The 17,462-nt window shown below is 44.4% G+C and overlaps 1 protein-coding gene across 3 annotated transcripts in view; it reads right to left on the bottom strand.

Moving 5' to 3' along the window:
• The window catches only part of EXOC6B (exocyst complex component 6B), a 607,320-nt gene that overhangs the window by 181,466 nt on the left and 408,392 nt on the right, over window positions 1-17,462 (bottom strand). For all 3 annotated transcript variants that reach the window (XM_027839975.1, XM_027839976.1, XM_027839977.1), the window contains exon 19: window positions 12,032-12,173. In XM_027839975.1, coding sequence (XP_027695776.1) covers window positions 12,032-12,173 — 142 coding nt within the window. The remainder of the gene's footprint in view (window positions 1-12,031; window positions 12,174-17,462) is intronic.

The following is a 17,462-nucleotide window of genomic DNA, read 5'->3' on the forward strand; positions in this document are numbered from 1 at the left end:
AAAAGCAACATCAGGTAAGGAAGGGAGGTTATAGAAATTTCTTCCCTGAAAGATTTTAAAAGTGGAGCTGATATTCGGCTGTCTGAGATGTTTAAGATGTGGACCCACCTGGAGGCAGGGGATAAAATGGAATACAGCCGGAGGTATTTTCCAGCCTAAGCAATCTAGCAACTCCCAACACTTTGAATGACTTTTAAATGCAGGTGGCATTTGGTGGGGTCCTCTGGTTGATACCCCCCATTCAGTTTCCTGACATTTACCTTAAAGAAATGGGGTGATGCCAAAGAAAATATGGGACACCTAAAATTGCCCATTGCTGCATCTTTTGTGAAGTGGGAAAGACTGGAATATAATGGATTATATTATATTTTAGAGATCAAAGGATCATTAGGCAGATGCTGGCTGTGGCAAAGCACAGCCCATGTGAGCGAAAGAAAGACACCAAAAATGGAGACAGCACTAAGAAAATGAACATATATTCATCCAAGATGATCCTTGAAGCCAGATGACAAGGACAAAAATGGGGTGATCAACAGCCGTAAAGAGAATAATAGTGGAGCCCCTGGCTCACATGGCTATTAGGCTGTAGTGTTATTGGTTGGGCACATCTGGATTGCCTCCTGACTGTACCCAAGAGTGTTCTCAATGAAAATGTGGGGTTTGATGAAATCTTAAATATAATTTTATTGCTTTTAAAATTTTCTAATAAAGAAACAGTTAAAAGACTTTGGAGATTGAAAAATTACCATGTTAAACTCTCAGGCCCGTAAGAGAGCGGGCTTTAGTTAACTATGGAATCTGTAAACTAATGTGAAGGCAGCAATAATGTCAATTTCCTTTTGGGATCTGTTTCTGAAAAATGACATCTTGGTTCTTGCTTGTCCCTCAGAAGCTCCAAGGTATACATGGTTTCAAAGTGCAGTAAAAATAAAGGAAGTGTTCCATGTTCAGAAATAACTTAGAAAGCAAAAATGCAGAGGAAAGAAAAAAGGGGGGGGTGCACCAAGTTTTAAACATTAGTTAAAAAAATCAGTGGCCATATCCTCCCTACACTGGGAAGTCAGCGAACAGGTAGATGGAAAAACTGCTGGCACCCAGGGTGACATTCTCCCAGGCAGGAAGCTACTCCCTAGCCTAAAACAAGGAGGAAAAACAAAAGCAGCACTTACTAGCACTCAAGCTAGTCTCGAGGAGATCTTGTCACCTTCCAAACAGCTTACGATCTGGAAGTTAATTTATCCCATCACTGCAGAGCCTGACACATTTCCCCATTTTTCTCCAGCCCCAGAGCAGAGCTGCTAACCCAAGACTTTGAGGTGACTTCTGCTGACGAAAAGGGAACTTTGTGCCGGTCATTCTCTGGGGGCCAAGAACGGGACTGACAGTGATGTATGGCAAGGTTAGAGCAACATCATCCGTCTCCATTTTCTTGACAGGGATGGCATCTCGGGCTTTGGCGGGGAGGGGCAGGTCACGTGCCCCTGCTGCTCAGGTTGACAGCACCTGCTACTAAATGTCTGGGGGTTCTGGCGATGAGCTAGGGGGACACAATGGCTGCCTTATCTTACAGAATTCAAGGCATCACAAGCCGCAAAACAAAATATCTGAGATCCTCTTCTATGTCAGCTAAGGGGGTGCTACTTATTGACCCATGTCCAAGAAAGAGATTCTCAGGGTTTGCAGGGTCCATCAAGGGAAAACTGACTTCACTATTCCTAATGGCAGAGAGGCCTCCCAATGGGTTTTCTGTAGCCACTATTGGAACTTCATAAAGAGACATTACCCTGCAAAGAGTTCCTCAAGCAGAGAATGACTTTGTGTCTTACATTTGCTGATGTAAGCAATGCTTCCAGTGCCTATACATGCTCCTCTGAAATAACTCTGGATGTGGAAATCCAAAATGAACTCTCTCTGCCATAAGACTGGAGCACTTCAAGCTGGGGAACTCAGAAGCTTCAAAGGGGCTTTTGTGTCAGCATATTGATGGTGTGTTGCGGAAAAAGGCATTCTACCATGACCCTGGGTTTTTAAAAAATAATTCTTTCTGTTGCTTTAATGCTCCAGAGGGGGGGAAAAAAAAGAATGAATTGCATGCCTCCAGTATAACTAGGTGCTATAGATTGAATGACCAACTTGGATGATTTTTTTCAAAAATTTCGGTAAAATGACAGGAAAGATAAAGAAAGATGAACAATGGGGCCAGAAGACAGGAGTCTGAAGAATGCTGAAAGATAAAAAGAATGAGCAAGAAGTGTGCTAAATGTGGATTGACCAGTTCAACCTACGTATTTCCAAGACAGCAGAAAAGCATTATGCTGAATAAAGGAGGCAACATAAGGAAATCCTTTTGGGATTCAGTTCCCAATCAAGCAACCTTAAGAGTTGAATCTATGGGAAATCCATGGGCTGTGCTGTTTGTCTCATGAACTTGGTACTGTTCTAATGTGCCAATGACAACTACTCATTCTACATTTTCATACAAGCTGTACATTGTAAGATGTAAGAAAGAAGCCGGCTTCCTTTCACACACACTCAGATTCTATCATCAATCTTCTGACCTTAATGTCTCTCAGATGAGAGAGGGCAGAAAAGGAAGGCAGGTTTTAAAATTACTACTCAGAATGGTGAGGTTGGGGTGGCAGCTAAGGAATCTGAAATGAGTGATAATAAAACAAACAAACAAAAAAAGTAGAGAATCTGTCCATCACTATGCCCAAAGGAAATCTACATCTTCAAGCACTGTATCTTCTCCAACAAAGGGGAATCTGCTATTTTCATTTAACCCTGGGGATGGGAGGTAGTTCTTGTGTTTAAAATTGTGCTGGGTTGGAAACTGAAATAAAAAGATTAACTCCATCCATTTGTGACTCTTCCGTCATCGCATTCTTAAGATGGCTACTCTCTTTGAAAACTAGAGTAGACACCAAATGGCAATGCCATGATGTAAAGAGCATTTTTTGGAGGGAGAAGGAAAAATGCTCTTCAGTTGGAAAGGAAGTAATTTCTAAACTATGTGGAAGAATCCCTCAGTGTGGAATGGGGCCTCTTACTACACTGATTTAACATTTCAAAGATTTATTTAACATTTCAAGAAGAACCAGTTTCTTTGGAAATTCTGTCTTCCCTCATATTAATCCTTAGACCCCAAAGCTTCCAAGAGAAAGTCATTCACACTCTTGTCTTTTGGGGTAAGGAAATGCTTGAGGCAATGTTCCATCTTTGTAGATTAAAGCAGGTAAAATGTTTTGCTTTAGACAACCAGACTGACCACTTTGCTAGGAAGATGCAGTTCTTCAGGTCACATATGGACAAGCTACCTGGCTTCCTAGAGGCTTCGCCTCCATATGATGGGGGTGTGATATGGTGCTTTGCATGTCCTTGAGATAGTCCTGGGCTTTGGAGGCAAGGACTATTCAGAGAAGTCAGTGATGGGACAACAGATCACCGGGCAGAAGCTCTCTGAAGTGCCTGCCATCCCATATAATGTGGGTCTGATCAGAGGCCTTGAACTTACAACCTTTAGTACGAGCAAGTGCAAAGCAGTGGGGGCAGGAGAGAGAAGAAAAGGAGTGTGCCCTTAGATGGGGAAGGTGGGGGCAAAGCCTTCACAGTAAACGCAAACCACAGACACACCCAAGAGACCCAGAAGGAGCTACATATGGTGGGAAATGTACAAAAAACCCCGAAAAACAAAAAAGCAAAATAGAATAATCCACACACGCACACCCATCATGCACACACATACAAGCACACCCATGTAGACACCACACAGACACACACATGAACACACCCATCTACATACCCTACATATATACGCCCACATAATTCACGCACACAGCCGTGCACACCTACACGCACACAATCCATGCATGCACACACATACATGCATATACACACATCCACACATTGCACATCCCCATGTACACTCACAGACATTCACACATATAGCCTTGCACGTGCACATATACCCACATGCACGTACACACACATATGCCCCAACGTGCACCTCTGTTTTTATATGCACACATATCTACTTACATGGGCACATTCACACACACAGCCGTGCATACTTACACACACAATCCATGCATGCACACACATACATGCATACACACACATCCACACATTGCACATCCCCATGTACACTCACAGACATTCACACATATAGCCTTGCATGTGCACATATACCCACATGCACGTACACATACACATACCCCAACGTGCACCTCTATTTTTATATGCACACATATCTACTTACGTGGACACATTCACACGCTCGTGCGTGCACACTCACACACACACAGGGTAAAGTCCTGAGCTAACCTTCAGCTTCCTGAGGGAGAAGCTTCCCTCCTCCAGGTGCCCCTCCAGAGCCCAGGCACCCCTCTCAGTATTTGCTTCAGACTGGCACATCATAGCCCCCCCCGCCCAGGGTCAGAGACCCAGAGCTGGGATGGATCTCAGAGACCAATAAGTCCACGCCCCTCACGCTACATGTGAGGACAGTGAGGCTGAGAAAGGCAGAGTCTGAAGGGGGATTTGAACCCAGGTCGTCCTGACTCCCAGTCCAGCACAGACACTTCCTAGCTGTGACCCCGATCGTGGCATTTACCTTCGCTCTGCTGCCACTGCTCACTCGTGTCTTTCCTCAAGGTTTGTCTCCAGTCCGTCCTGCGCATAGCGTGTTTCTACACAGGTGTCTGAAACTTCTTTCTCCCATTAGACCGTGAGCTTCCCAAGGGCAGGAACCATCCTTTGCCTTTTTTGTATCCCCAGTGCGGAGCACAGTGCCTGGGTTTATACCCATTTTACCATTGTCACGTCAATAAGTACCCGTCCTACACGCCAGGCAGTATGATAGGTGCTGGGTTCAAGGCCAAATTTATCCAGTTCTTGCCCTCAAGAAGCTCATAGTCTATAGGAGGGATGTAACATTTTCACAAAATACGTAAAAATCAGGCTATATACAAAATAAAGACACACTGGGGGATGGGAGGGAGATACTCAAGACTGGGAAATTAAGAAACGTCTCTTGAAGGCCTCGATGGCACTTCAGCCAAGTCTTGAAGGGAGCTCTAGGATCTAGGAGGTGAGAGGGGAGGGGGGGAGGACGTACAGCAAAGGCACTGAGACAGGAAATGTCATGTCGCGTAAAGAGGACAGCGAGGAGATAGATCTGGGTATAAACCTCCACGTTCCAGGGTTGTTGTGGAGATTAAATTATATAGACAACACACACATATACTTACACCTACGTATACACACGCATACATATCCTGTACATATACGTTTTGCAAACCTTTAGCATTAAACACGTGTCAGTTAGGACTGCTACTCCTAGAACCAATGGTAATCCACACAAGTCAGTGTTTCCTGTAAACATTTCTTCTGTGGCAAAACCAAAATCAAATAAGGTCACTGTCCCCCTAAGGCAAAACTGAGTCCCCCATCAGGGCATCATGAGTATTGCTGAGGGCTCCTCATGGCTGCCGGCCATAGAGGTTGGGGTCTCTTTTGCTTTGAAAGAAGCAAGAAGCAAGTTTTCAAAGCTATTCAAAGGGGGCTTTGGACCCAACTGGATTTACCAATGACATTCAAAGAACTCCAGGGCTTACAAAGCAACTCTTCTGGCCCTGCTGAATGTCTACAAGCTCTTATCACACATGTCAGCACTACAGAATAACAGTGGACTCAGAAAGGCCAGGTCAAAGCTCATGGTTTCTGCTGTGCTGCCCTAGTCTGACTACTTTCTAGGCCTATGCAGTTTTATCAGGGTCTTACAGAAAAGAGGCTAACATTCCTTGCGCACACAGTACTGGTGGAAAGATGTCAGCATCAATTATCCTGTCAACTGGGGCTGCATTTATCCGCCTTCTGTATCATTACCTGAATTTCATGTATCATTTCTGGAAGGTTTTTTTATAGACCCCTGAACAGCTGAAGAGAGAAAGAGTGAAGGGGGCTGATACAGGGAGAAGAAATCGTACTGACTGTTCCTACAGCAAAATGTTTGTGAATTCTCTCTCATCAGAAAAAGCTCTCAGGAAGGGGATCTGAACTCTTTTAATTAATGAACTTTGGAGGTTTTAGCAGTCTGAATGAAGAGCTTTTCAGGGTAAAGCACAAAGCCTCCACGATCCTACTGGTTATTTGCTCAAAGGCTTCACATCTACCTCCCCTGTGACAGTCTGTCCAAGGCAGCCACAGTTGCTTACCAAAGCACTGCTTCTGGGGACATGGTATGCAATGGCCTGCTGGGCCCATGAGCACTGTTCAGCTCCATCCACAGGGTATCACTGACATCAAGAGTTGCGTCTCTGAAACTGGATGGGAAATATGCGTGACCTTACTGAGAAGCCGCTGGAATTAGGAGGGACCGTCACTGGCCACCTGTCTGGCCCCGTACTTCTTTATTTTAAGCCAGGGGTGGGGAACCTGCAGCCTTAAGGCCACCTGTGGCCCTCTAGGTCCTCAAGTGCAGCCCTTTGAGGGCCACATGTGGCCTTGAGGCCGTAGGTTCCCCACCCGTTTTAAACTATTTAGCCCTTAAAAAAAAAAAAAGCCACGGAACCTAAAGTCTAAAAGGCCCTTGAGGCCATCTGGGCCAACCGGCATGGGAACAAGAATTTCCCCTCTACCTTGCCCAATAGGGTGGTCCTCCAGCCTTCACTGATGTACCTTATGGAATGAGGAATTGCCCATTTTACTTGCAGACAGCGATAACTGCCAAGGAGTTGTTCCTTACATTGAGTTGGAATCTAACTCTGCAACATCTGCTACTCTGCTTGGCCGTGGTGGGGAGAACCACGAGCATTGAGGAAAGTTACCAAGAGGTAAACTGAAGACTGAGGAAACCTCCTATTCCATTCAGTGTACCTAGAACTGCATAGAAAGCATGGGGGTTCTACCTCAGTCCTGAAGCAGAGATGAACACTCCCCTGAGCATTCTGGAGATGGTATTCGTGCTCAGGATGATGTGCTAGCAGGCTGCTGCCATTCCATCCAACTCTGAGGGTCAGTGGCTCCAGTTCTTTCTCCTGATTCCAAGGGGAAGAAACATAAACCTTTCCCATTCAAATCCCGGAGTGGTCTCCTCACGCTTGCCCAAAGTCTTCTCCAGGTCTGCGGTTCTTTTGGACAGCCATCATATGCAACGACAGCACATCCACTGACCCACCCTAGTCATCCATTCCTGGATGCTCTTCGGCATGTCATCATGCTCCCAAAAACATCGCACTCAAGATGGAGCACAACAGAATAAACGTGGACTGGTCAGGGCAGGGTCCAACAGAGGAGGGATCACAGACTCTCTCAAGAGTCTCTTCTACTGATCTGTGAATCATTTGCTCAGTCAGTCCTCCTAAATTCTAACCTCCACTCTGCTCCTCCATTCCGATGGAAAGCATCTGGTCTGGCTTTATCATCCAGTCGAATGTTCTTTCCACAACAGCCATGTCATTCCTACGCAGAGGTAAGAGTACAAAGCAGAACTTTCCACTCTCAGAACCTGAATCTCCTGCCAGACTGAACAGTCAAGATGAGCCAGCCAGTAAAAAATGTGGCATGTGTGTGGGTTCAAATCACCGTGGAGAAAATTAGAGTATTTGGTGAAAATGGAGCCTCACAGATGTTGCAAAGTTTTTGAAAGAGATGCCAACAAACTAACCCAGTCATAGGGAAATGGAAATGACAGGTTATAGGGAGAAGTGATTACCAGTGGGAACGTTAAGCAGCAAGGGCATCCTTTCAAACAACGGGTCTCAAAACTTTAATCACACAAACTTTTGCCAGCTTACAGCTCTCCTCTACCTCCTCTGCCAAGAAGTCAATAAAGCCAAAGTGACTGCAAGAGAATGTAATCAGTCAAGACTGCCCAGAATGTCAGGTGGCCCTCCCACGGCGGAGCGATGAAAAGATGGGGACAAGAGGCACATGAAGGTGGGCTCCTAAATCCACCAAAGTACTGGAATGGTAGGACTTTGATGCTGGGGAAATGGCGAGAGCCATGAGATTCTTCCACTCCCAACTCAACTCGCACCATCTACAGGAGGCCTCCCCCAGCCCCTCTTCATTCTGTTCATTATTTCCTATGCCTACCAATAGCTTGCTTTGCATCTATTTGTTTGTGTGTTGTCTCCCCCCTTAGACTGTAAGCTCCTTGAGGGCAGGGACTATCTTCTGCCTCTGGTGCTTATCACGGTGCCTCTAGCCATCATCTGGGGAAACAACTCCTGTGGACAAGGGGCTGGTCCTTCTTACCAAGCGCTGCCCGCCAGGCAGGCAAAGCCAGCCTCGGTGAAGCAGCAAGGGCGCCCTCAGGCAGAGACAGGAGGCAGCACGGCCCAGGCCGGGTGAATGCCACCACCATCCCCTCAACGACCACTTCCCCTCAGACCCTGACGCCCTGGAAACAGCAATGCTCCCAGGCCATTATTGAGGAAAGCAGCCCAGCACCTGCTCCTACAGGTATCAGAGACACAGGCACTGATGACTCAGGACAGAACGTTCTGGTCCCCAACATCCTTGGAAACAGAAAATGACGTAATTTTATCAGTGGACATGCAATTAAAAGGAGAAGCATAATCATTAGCTTTGCCACTGCAACCCAAGGAGGATGAAGCCTTTCCAACTGAATACACTGGAAATCTTCCAGATGTGGTCTTTCCCCCACTAGAATTTCTTTCCTTAAGAGCAAGGAATGACTGACTGACGAATGAATAAATGAATGAAAAAACATTTATCAGCTGCTTACTAGGTGCACTTTTCTATTTGTATCCCCAGCACTCTACACAGTGCTTTGCACATAAAGCACTCCATAAATGCTATTTTTCATTCATTCCTTCATTTATTTGTTCATACAGCTTAGACAGATACAGCAAATAAACAATGAAATGGGCCTAGAATTGACTGGAGGAAAGAGCAGCCTGGCTTGTTTTGGGAACATTGCTGGTCTGTATTTTTAAAATATCAAGGTTCTCCAGGAAACAAAGTTCCATCTGTAATTTTTTAAAATCGTCTTTTCCTCACATTGCCTCGGCTGATCAACAACACCAAGAGGCAGCTCTGCCATGGCCCACAGAGGCGAGCAGATGCGAGGCGCCCATGTTAACATCACTCTCCTCGCCATAGGTGAGAGTCACGCCACAGCACAGACGCTGGAGAAGCCAAGCCACCAGTCACCCAGAGGGCAGTAGGGAGAGGTGAGCACATGGACACAGACACACAGATGTGGATGACAGCAACCCCAACCCACCGCACCCAACCTGTGTCCACAAAGTCTATCCCTTTCAGCCGACACAAACATTAGGCAAGAAAAGAGATCACGGTAGACTAAAGATAGCTGAGAAATACCCGGAAAGACTCCTTGGAAATAGCCAATTATTCTCAAAGGAGTGACGAAGTTTGGAAGAAAAGATTGCCACTCCCCTCCTCATCTGACAGAGGAGGAAACTCAGACCCAAGAAGGTTTACTGAGCTGTGCCACGGTCACCCAGGCAGGAGAAATCTGCCAATTTGTCCAGCCCTTTCCATACACCACTATCCCAGGTGAGCCTCGCATTAAGTTGGTGAGGCGGGTCCTACAGCTGCTATCCTTTCCATTTCATAGATAAAGAAAATGAGCTCAGGTGTATAGGACAAAGCGCCGGACTTGGAATTACAGTGATCTGGGTTCCAATCCTTTCTTGCGAGCTACAAGATCCTGAATGAAGCAGCATCTCAATAGGGCTCAGGCACAATTTCCTAATTTGTAAAGTAACAACAGGAGTCAGAACCTTCTCCATATCATTCCTGTGAAAATCAAAGGAGAAAGTACACATATCGAGCTTTGTAAACCTTAAAATACAATATGAATGTTAACTACCACCCTTACCATTTGCTCATTTTAAAAGAGCAATTAAGTGTTAGATGTCAGCCTGACTCAAGCTGGCATTCTGACTCCAAATCTAGGATTCTGGTCCCCGTATCATGCTGATACATACGTACATCTATATGTGTGCATATATGTTACAGATATCATGTATATGCTCCCTCCTCAGAAAAAAAGGTTGTTCTAATTCTTTCCACGAGCTTCTCTGAACTGATCGGAAAGGTCTCCTGGCCAGCGGCTGGCAGAACCCACAGCAGGCCACAAAGGGGCCTGGGTTTGCAGACCCCCTTGGCCGGCTACCACTCCATTTTACGCCCGCACCTTTTTCCAAGAGCCGGTCAAACTGCCCACGAACTATGCCGTTTTTCCCCCTGCGTGGTTCAGTGACATCCACAGGAGCTCCACAGCCTTGACTGCCATGGAACCACCTCCTCTCCCCAAGCAGAGGAACAGTTTACAGGAGGGGAGCAGGAACTGAATCGATGGCAACAGTTCAGGTCAATTAATCGATCGATCTGCAAACATTTATTAGGTACCTGTCCTACGTGTCAGGCAGTACGATGGGTGCTAGAGTACAAGGCCAAATGTATCCAGTCTGCGCACTCAAGGAGCTTATAGTCTATGGGGTGTGTGTGGGGGTAGGTAGAACATTTCACAAAAAAGGTAAAAATCAGGCTATATACAAAATAAAGACACACTGAGGGACGGGAGGGAGATACTCAAGACTGGGGAATTAAGAAAGGTATCTTGAAGGCCTCGATGGCACTTCAGCCAAGTCTTGAAGGCAGCTCTAGGATCCAGGAAGTGAGAGGGGAGGGGGGCAGGAGGCGCAGCAAAGGCACTAAGACAGGAAATATCACATCTTGTAAAGGGGACAGCGAGGAGATCAATTTGACTGAAGCATAAGGTACACACATGTGATCAGACTGAAGATACAGGCTAGACCCAGACTGTGATGGGCTTCCGATAAGATTTTAAGGGCAGTGGGAGTCACTGAGGCTTGCTGAACCAGAGAGTGACAAGGACAGATTCTGGCAGCACTGGGGAGAATGGTCTGGAGAAGGGAAGCCTGACTGCAGGAAGATCAGTTGGGAGGGGACTGCGATTCTCTGGCTGAGAGGTCATGATCGCCTAGAACATACTCAGGGTGTCCTGAGTAGAAGGAAAGGGACAAAGGCAAGAGAGGCTGAGGAGGCAGATCAGTAGGATGTGGCAAACACTTGGCTATGGGGCTTTAGGAAGAGTGTAAGATGCCTGAAGGCTGACTCTGTGTGCCTGGAAGAATAGGGGTGTGATGGCCCTGCGAGAAACAGGGATGTTATCAAGCAGGCAGTTGGAGCTACAGGCCTGGGGTTCAGGAACGAGATGAGGGCTAACTAAATAGGCAGATCTGACTACCATTTATCTAAGGACGACGGCTGAACACAAGAGAGCTGATGAAATCACTAAAGGAGAGTATACAGAGAAAAGTGAGGTGTCAGAACCAAATTGTGGAGTACCTCTAGAGCAGTGGTCGGGAACCTGCAGCCTTAAGGCCACATGGGGCCCTCTAGGTCCTCGAGGGCGGCCCCTGACTGAATTCAAGCTTTATAGAACAAATCCCTTTAATAATGTTATGTAAAACTTGGACTCAGTCAAAAGGCCGCACCCAAGGACCTAGAAGGACACGTGTGGCTTCAAGGCTGCAGGTTCCCCACCTCTGCCCTAGGGCAGTACCATGGCATATGAATGATAATCTCACAGAGGAAGCTGAGGCAAATTGATCAGAAGGCTAGCAAGAAAACAGTGTCACCAAAACACAAGCAACAGAAGCGTGTTAGAAGGAAGTGGAGGTCAAAAGAAAGGTCAAGAAGGAAAATGGCTGAGAAAAGGCCACTGGATTTAGCAACTGCAAGATTGTGAGTAGCCTTCCAAAAGGCAGTTTTAATCAAGGAGTGGCAAATGACCAGAAGCTGAGCAATCCGGAGCTGCGGACACACGTGAGTGCTTAGTTTCTTCTTTCCCTCGGACTCTCGGGACATTCTTTGCTCATATGTCTGATTTCTAGGTGTCCACAAACCCACCCCTGTTCTCCAAGTGGGCTCCGCTCCCTTCAGGGGCAATCCCCTGCCCTCCCCCTTTACCCCACAACCCACTGCTGGGGCGTAAAGAAGCCGTCCTTACGTTCACACTCCTGAACATCCAGGTTGAACTGCTGCAGGGCACCCAGGCTGAGCTGCCTCACGTCTGCTTCCAGAAGCAGCTGCATTAGTGAAGTGGCTAGATGTTTGCAGGCAGACATACATGCAGTCTGAGCCACCTTCCCCTGGAAAACATAAAAAGAAATCATGATGCCGATGAACGGAAATCAAATTCCATTGGGACTAAACAGCTTCTTGAGGCAGGCCAGTTTGCCTTAGTCTAAAACTCGCCATATTATGAACTGTTAAAAACAACACAAGTTAGGGCAGTTTCAGCATCTGACAGTCGCCATCTTGGGAAGTGTTTCAATCTGTGTCATAGTAAGTTGTAATAATGAACTGAAACTTGTGAAAAGGCACAGATCTAGTCAATGGACATTTTTCTCTACATTAAAAGCAAAACAATGATATTTCAAAATTTAAGGCGGGGTTAAGATGTCAGAGTAGCAAGAAGAAATACAGCATGCTCCCTTCTAAAAAAACTCCTCCAAACACTTTTAAACAACGCACCAGACCAAATCCTAATAGGGAAATCCCAGGGAAAAAAAATCACAATAAACCATTTTCCCAGCCCAGGTCAGCACAGGAAGACAGAGAGTAAGGTCTGTGTATGCTAGAGAAGAGTATCCAGAAAAAGCAATTCAAAAAGCAGTTTCTATAGCTTGGACACCAGGAACAGATGGAATCTTAATGCTAGCCTCCAGCACAGTTTGAAGCCTGCAAAAGAATAATCAGGGCAGGAATCTCAGAGCAGAGGAGCCCATAATTCTGTCACTAAATCAGCAGAGCTTTCCAGTTGGCTGAGAGTGGCTGAAATCTTACAGCTGTCTCCTGAAACTCCAAATGAGCAAGTCCACAAGTGTATTGCTCAGACTCCAACCTATACCAGGAACTTGCAGAGCTCAGACCTGGGGGTCAGAAATCAGACCTGACTTGAATCAGACTACTTGGGAGGCACTAAAAACTTTCAGGTCTTGAGCCTGAGCTGTTCTGAAAATCCCAGAATAACACTACACTCAATACCCCAAGAAAGCAACAGTAACATCAGCGCAGACCTTCCCTACAAAGGTGTGCTGAGCTTAGCCCTAACATAATGCCTGAAGCCAGGAAATAGGCAAGAAGAATGAGCAAACAAAAACAATTTCATCCAAAAAAAAAAAAAACTATTCCCATGATGACAGGGGCAATTAAAGTCACAAATACAGAAAAAAGAGAATGACTCCAAAACATCTACAATCAAACCTAAAAGAAAAACTCAGCTTGGCCTCAAATTCAAATGGAATTCCTAGAAGAGATAAAGCAAGAGTTAAAAAAGAGCTAATTTTTTTTTAAAGTAAATGAAATGAGGGTGCTAGAGGAAAAATAGGAAAATAAATGAGAACTATTGAAGAAAGGATTGGAAAGGGGATTAAGAGCTTGGCAGAATATGGATGAAACCTTGGCCAAGCAATAAACTAAAATGGATCAAAGAGAAGTTAATGACTCTATGACAGAGCCATTAAAAGTAAAATGAAGTCAAGGGACTGAAAAAATTAGGACAAAATTTAAAGTATATCTTATAGCAAAATCAAATGAAAACACATCCAGGAGAAAAAAATTAAGCATCATTACACACTGCCTGAAAACCAAGACCAAAATAGGAGCCTAGACATCACAGCTGAAGAAATTTAAAAAATAAACAAATAAATAAATAAACCAACAAAAAACTGTCCAGATCTCTTAGAACCAAAGGACAAAACAGACACAGAAAGAATCCATCAGTCACTTCTTGAAAGAAATCCTAGAATGAAAACACTCAGGAACATTATTAACCAAAATCCAGAGCTTTTAGGTAAAGAAGTACTGGGAATAGACTGAAAGAAAGAATTTGAGTACTGAGGAGCCACATCAGAATTACACATGATTTAGCAACCACTATAAAGGAGTACAGATCTTATGATATTCTAGAAGGCAAAGGATACAGGTTTCCAACCAAGAATAATCTACCCAGCAAAACTGAGTACAATCCTACAGGGAAAAAAATAGACTTTTAATGAAATAAAAGATTTCCAAGCATTCCTGATGAAAACACCAGTGATACAGAGAAACTATGAAGTGCAAATATTGGTCGAGAGAAATATAAAAAGGTTAAATATGAACAATGACAAAAAACTAAAAAAAGAATAAGTTGCCTACATTCTAATATGGGGAAATGATATACATGTCCCCTGTGGACCCTCTTCTCTTTAGGGGTCATAGAGGGAATCTAATTAGACAAGGCCTGGAAGTGGTTCTGTTATATCTTGATGATATAAAGAGAAGAATGGAAAGAAAGGTGAAGGGACATATGGAGCTGGGGAAGGAGTGACGGAAAGGAAGGGAAAGTTAGGGGAAATTGTCTCACATAATTGTGGTGTACAAGTAGAAGTCTAAATATACAAGGAGGAAGGGCTTGGAGAAGCCTCATTCATTTAAACAGGTCAAAGGAGGGAAGAATACACGTATACAATTGAGCACAGAAATATATTTTACTCAACAGGAGGAAAAGGAGAGAAGGGAAAAGGGGGAATCAGAGGGAAGGCAGACTAAAGGAAGCATTAATCCTAAACAAAAGAAACTCTAAGGATGCAAAAAATATTCATAGTTATTTTTGTGGTGGCAAAAAATTGGAAACCGAGGGGGTGCCTACCCATTGGGGAATGGTGGAACGAGTTAAAGTACATAAATGTTCTGAAATCTTGCCGTACAGTAAAAAATGATGAAGGGGGCGTTTCAGAGAAACCTGAGAAGATATGTATGAACTAATACAGAGCAAAATTAACAGAAAGAAGAGAATAATTTATAAAATGACAACATATGGTAAAGAAAAATAACTTGGAAAGACTTAAGAACTCTGATCAATGTCAAGAATAAGCATGAAAAAGGCTACTCACCTATTGATAGAAAGGTGAAAGACCGAGAGTACAGAATGAGACTTTTTTTTGGACGTGGTCAAGCAGAAATTTGTTTTACTTGGCTTCACTTTGGGGGTGGAAAGTAAGAGGGAGAGAAAGTGAACTTTTGCTAATTGAAAAAAAAAAATTTAATTTAATTTAAAAATAAAAATCATAAATAAGTAACTGAGCTTATATGCTCAAAGAGAATATACTTCAAAATAAGACTCTTTAGATATAATTTAACTATTTTAAGTACTATCTATAAAATTTAAATATTAATGTTTAATATACCCTGCATTCATCTAGAAACTCTCAATTTTTGCTGTTTTTAGTTTCACCTATAATAACTCATAAAGTAGTAATTTAAAAAAATCAGACCTACAGAAAAATTAACTAAAAGATATATGTTCTTTTGAGAGAAAAATGGTGACCACATCTCAAATAACTAAATAATGATCATGAACACAAAAAAGCAAATATAAGGGTATTAGCCTTTTTATATTTATTTATTATAATATATTTTTTATATATCATATTATGAATATCGTATTTATAACCATTCTATCAGCAAGTGTTTATTAATCATCTACTATGTCCTGGGCACCATGTGAAACTGGAGGTATAAAGACACTCTCATTGGGGAGACAACACACATTTATATAGGCATACATAGGCTACACATAGAACAGCTACAACCCATGCTAGGCTGAGTATTGAGGGAAGGGGGTGGGGGTATGGGGAGGAAGTGGGGTGAGTGCTAACACTTACAGGAGACCAGGAAAGGCTTCCCACTGACAGTGACATTTAAGCTGAAACCAGAGGTTTCAAGTGGCAGAGGTGAGAGAAAGCAGTCTGCCATCGCTGTCCCAAGGCTGGGCTACAGAGAACACCAGGGGAGCAGTATGTGAAAAGCCTAGAAAGGGGGGGAAGGGGCCAGGGGCTGTGAATGGATTGAAATGCCAAAGAGAAGTTTATATTTGATCCTATAGGTAGAAAGGAACCACCAGAGTTTACTGAGCAGGGAAGTGACACAGTCAGGTCTGACCTGACCGGTCAGGCTTTAGGAAAATCGCACCAAAGACTCGAGGCAAGGAGACAAAAGGGTATCGCACAGCCAAGGAGAGAAGTGATGAGGGCCTGCAGGAGGGTGGTGGCTGCGTGCAGGGTGTTGAGAAGGGAATATATTTGAGAAATGTGGAGGGACAAATACAAAGAGTCCCGCCCTGAGTGACTGCAAAGATGGCGGTGGCCTTGACAACAAATAGGGAAGCCTGGAAAAGAGGGTGGTGCTGGGAAGAGGACGAGATGATGGATTCTGTTTTGGACATGGTGAATTTGAGATACGCTGCGACATACAGTTTGAAATCTCCACTACAGGAATGGGGCACAGGAAAAAGAGGAGGGCTGGCCATATGACTCTTAAGCGTTCCCTAAGACTAAATCTATTAATTTTACTCTCAAGGAGCTCAAAGCAGTTTTTTATCAGCTGAAGTAGCCTCTACCAAAGGAGTAAAGCACTTGATGCTAGAAGGGCCCTTTGACTCAGGAAGACAGGCATGGCTGGAGTGGGGGCAGTGGAGTTGGAGACATGGGACAAATCAATGACTGCTTTCTTTTGATAATTCCTTCCCAAAATGGTGAACTCTGCCTGAATCAGGAGAGGCTTGTAATCAAGGAAGATATCATCATCGAAGACACAAGGCTGGAAGCCCAAGTCCTCATTTAAAGATGTATTAGCTGAGGTCGCCAGACACCAAGGTCCCCTCGCCTGGACTTGGGCCCAGGCCTTCTTGCTCTCAGTCTGTCACTCTCCGTTCTGTCGTCTTGCAGACAGACAGCAAACTGCAGTCTGAAGCCCAGAGCCTCTGCCCAGGAGACTGAATAGAACTGGGGAAGGAAGGGTAAGGAGGGAGAAACCCGATTCTAGGCCTGCTCTTCTATTACCAGTCTGTTGTGCCCACACACAACTCACACTGCATCTCTGGCCTTCAGAAGAGCAGGGACGACAGCACTACCACTGTCTCAAGGGCAGAATTCATAATCACAGAAGCCCATATACGTCAAATGCTAAGAGTGAGGCCCAAAGAAAGGCATGATGGAAATTAAAATTATCTTTTTCCAGGAAGACCAGCCAAGGTGAGTCTTTAAAGACTGCCAGACGGAGCAGAGGAATGGAGTCTGCCTGCCGGAGAAACTGTGCAAAGGAAGGCCATCCTGGCCAACTTTTCAGAATACAACATACATGATGGTTAGACACACTAGAAGTTAATTAGACAAGTTAACAGAGAAAATGCAGACTAATGCCACACACATACAAGGAGTAAGAAGTAAATTACTTTAATGTGACATTCATTGTGTAAAACCATATCTCTAAATTCCAATTCCTTTGGTGAATGCTACACTGATGAGGAATGAAATTGCCATTTGCTAATTCTATCAGACCAGAAGAAACATGATTTAAATGCCAAGAAAAAACACATTCAGGATGCACAACAAACA

The sequence above is a fragment of the Vombatus ursinus genome, unplaced genomic scaffold, assembly GCF_900497805.2.
Source record: "Vombatus ursinus unplaced genomic scaffold, bare-nosed wombat genome assembly UNPS02014837.1, whole genome shotgun sequence".
Classification (NCBI taxonomy): Eukaryota; Metazoa; Chordata; class Mammalia; order Diprotodontia; family Vombatidae; genus Vombatus; species Vombatus ursinus.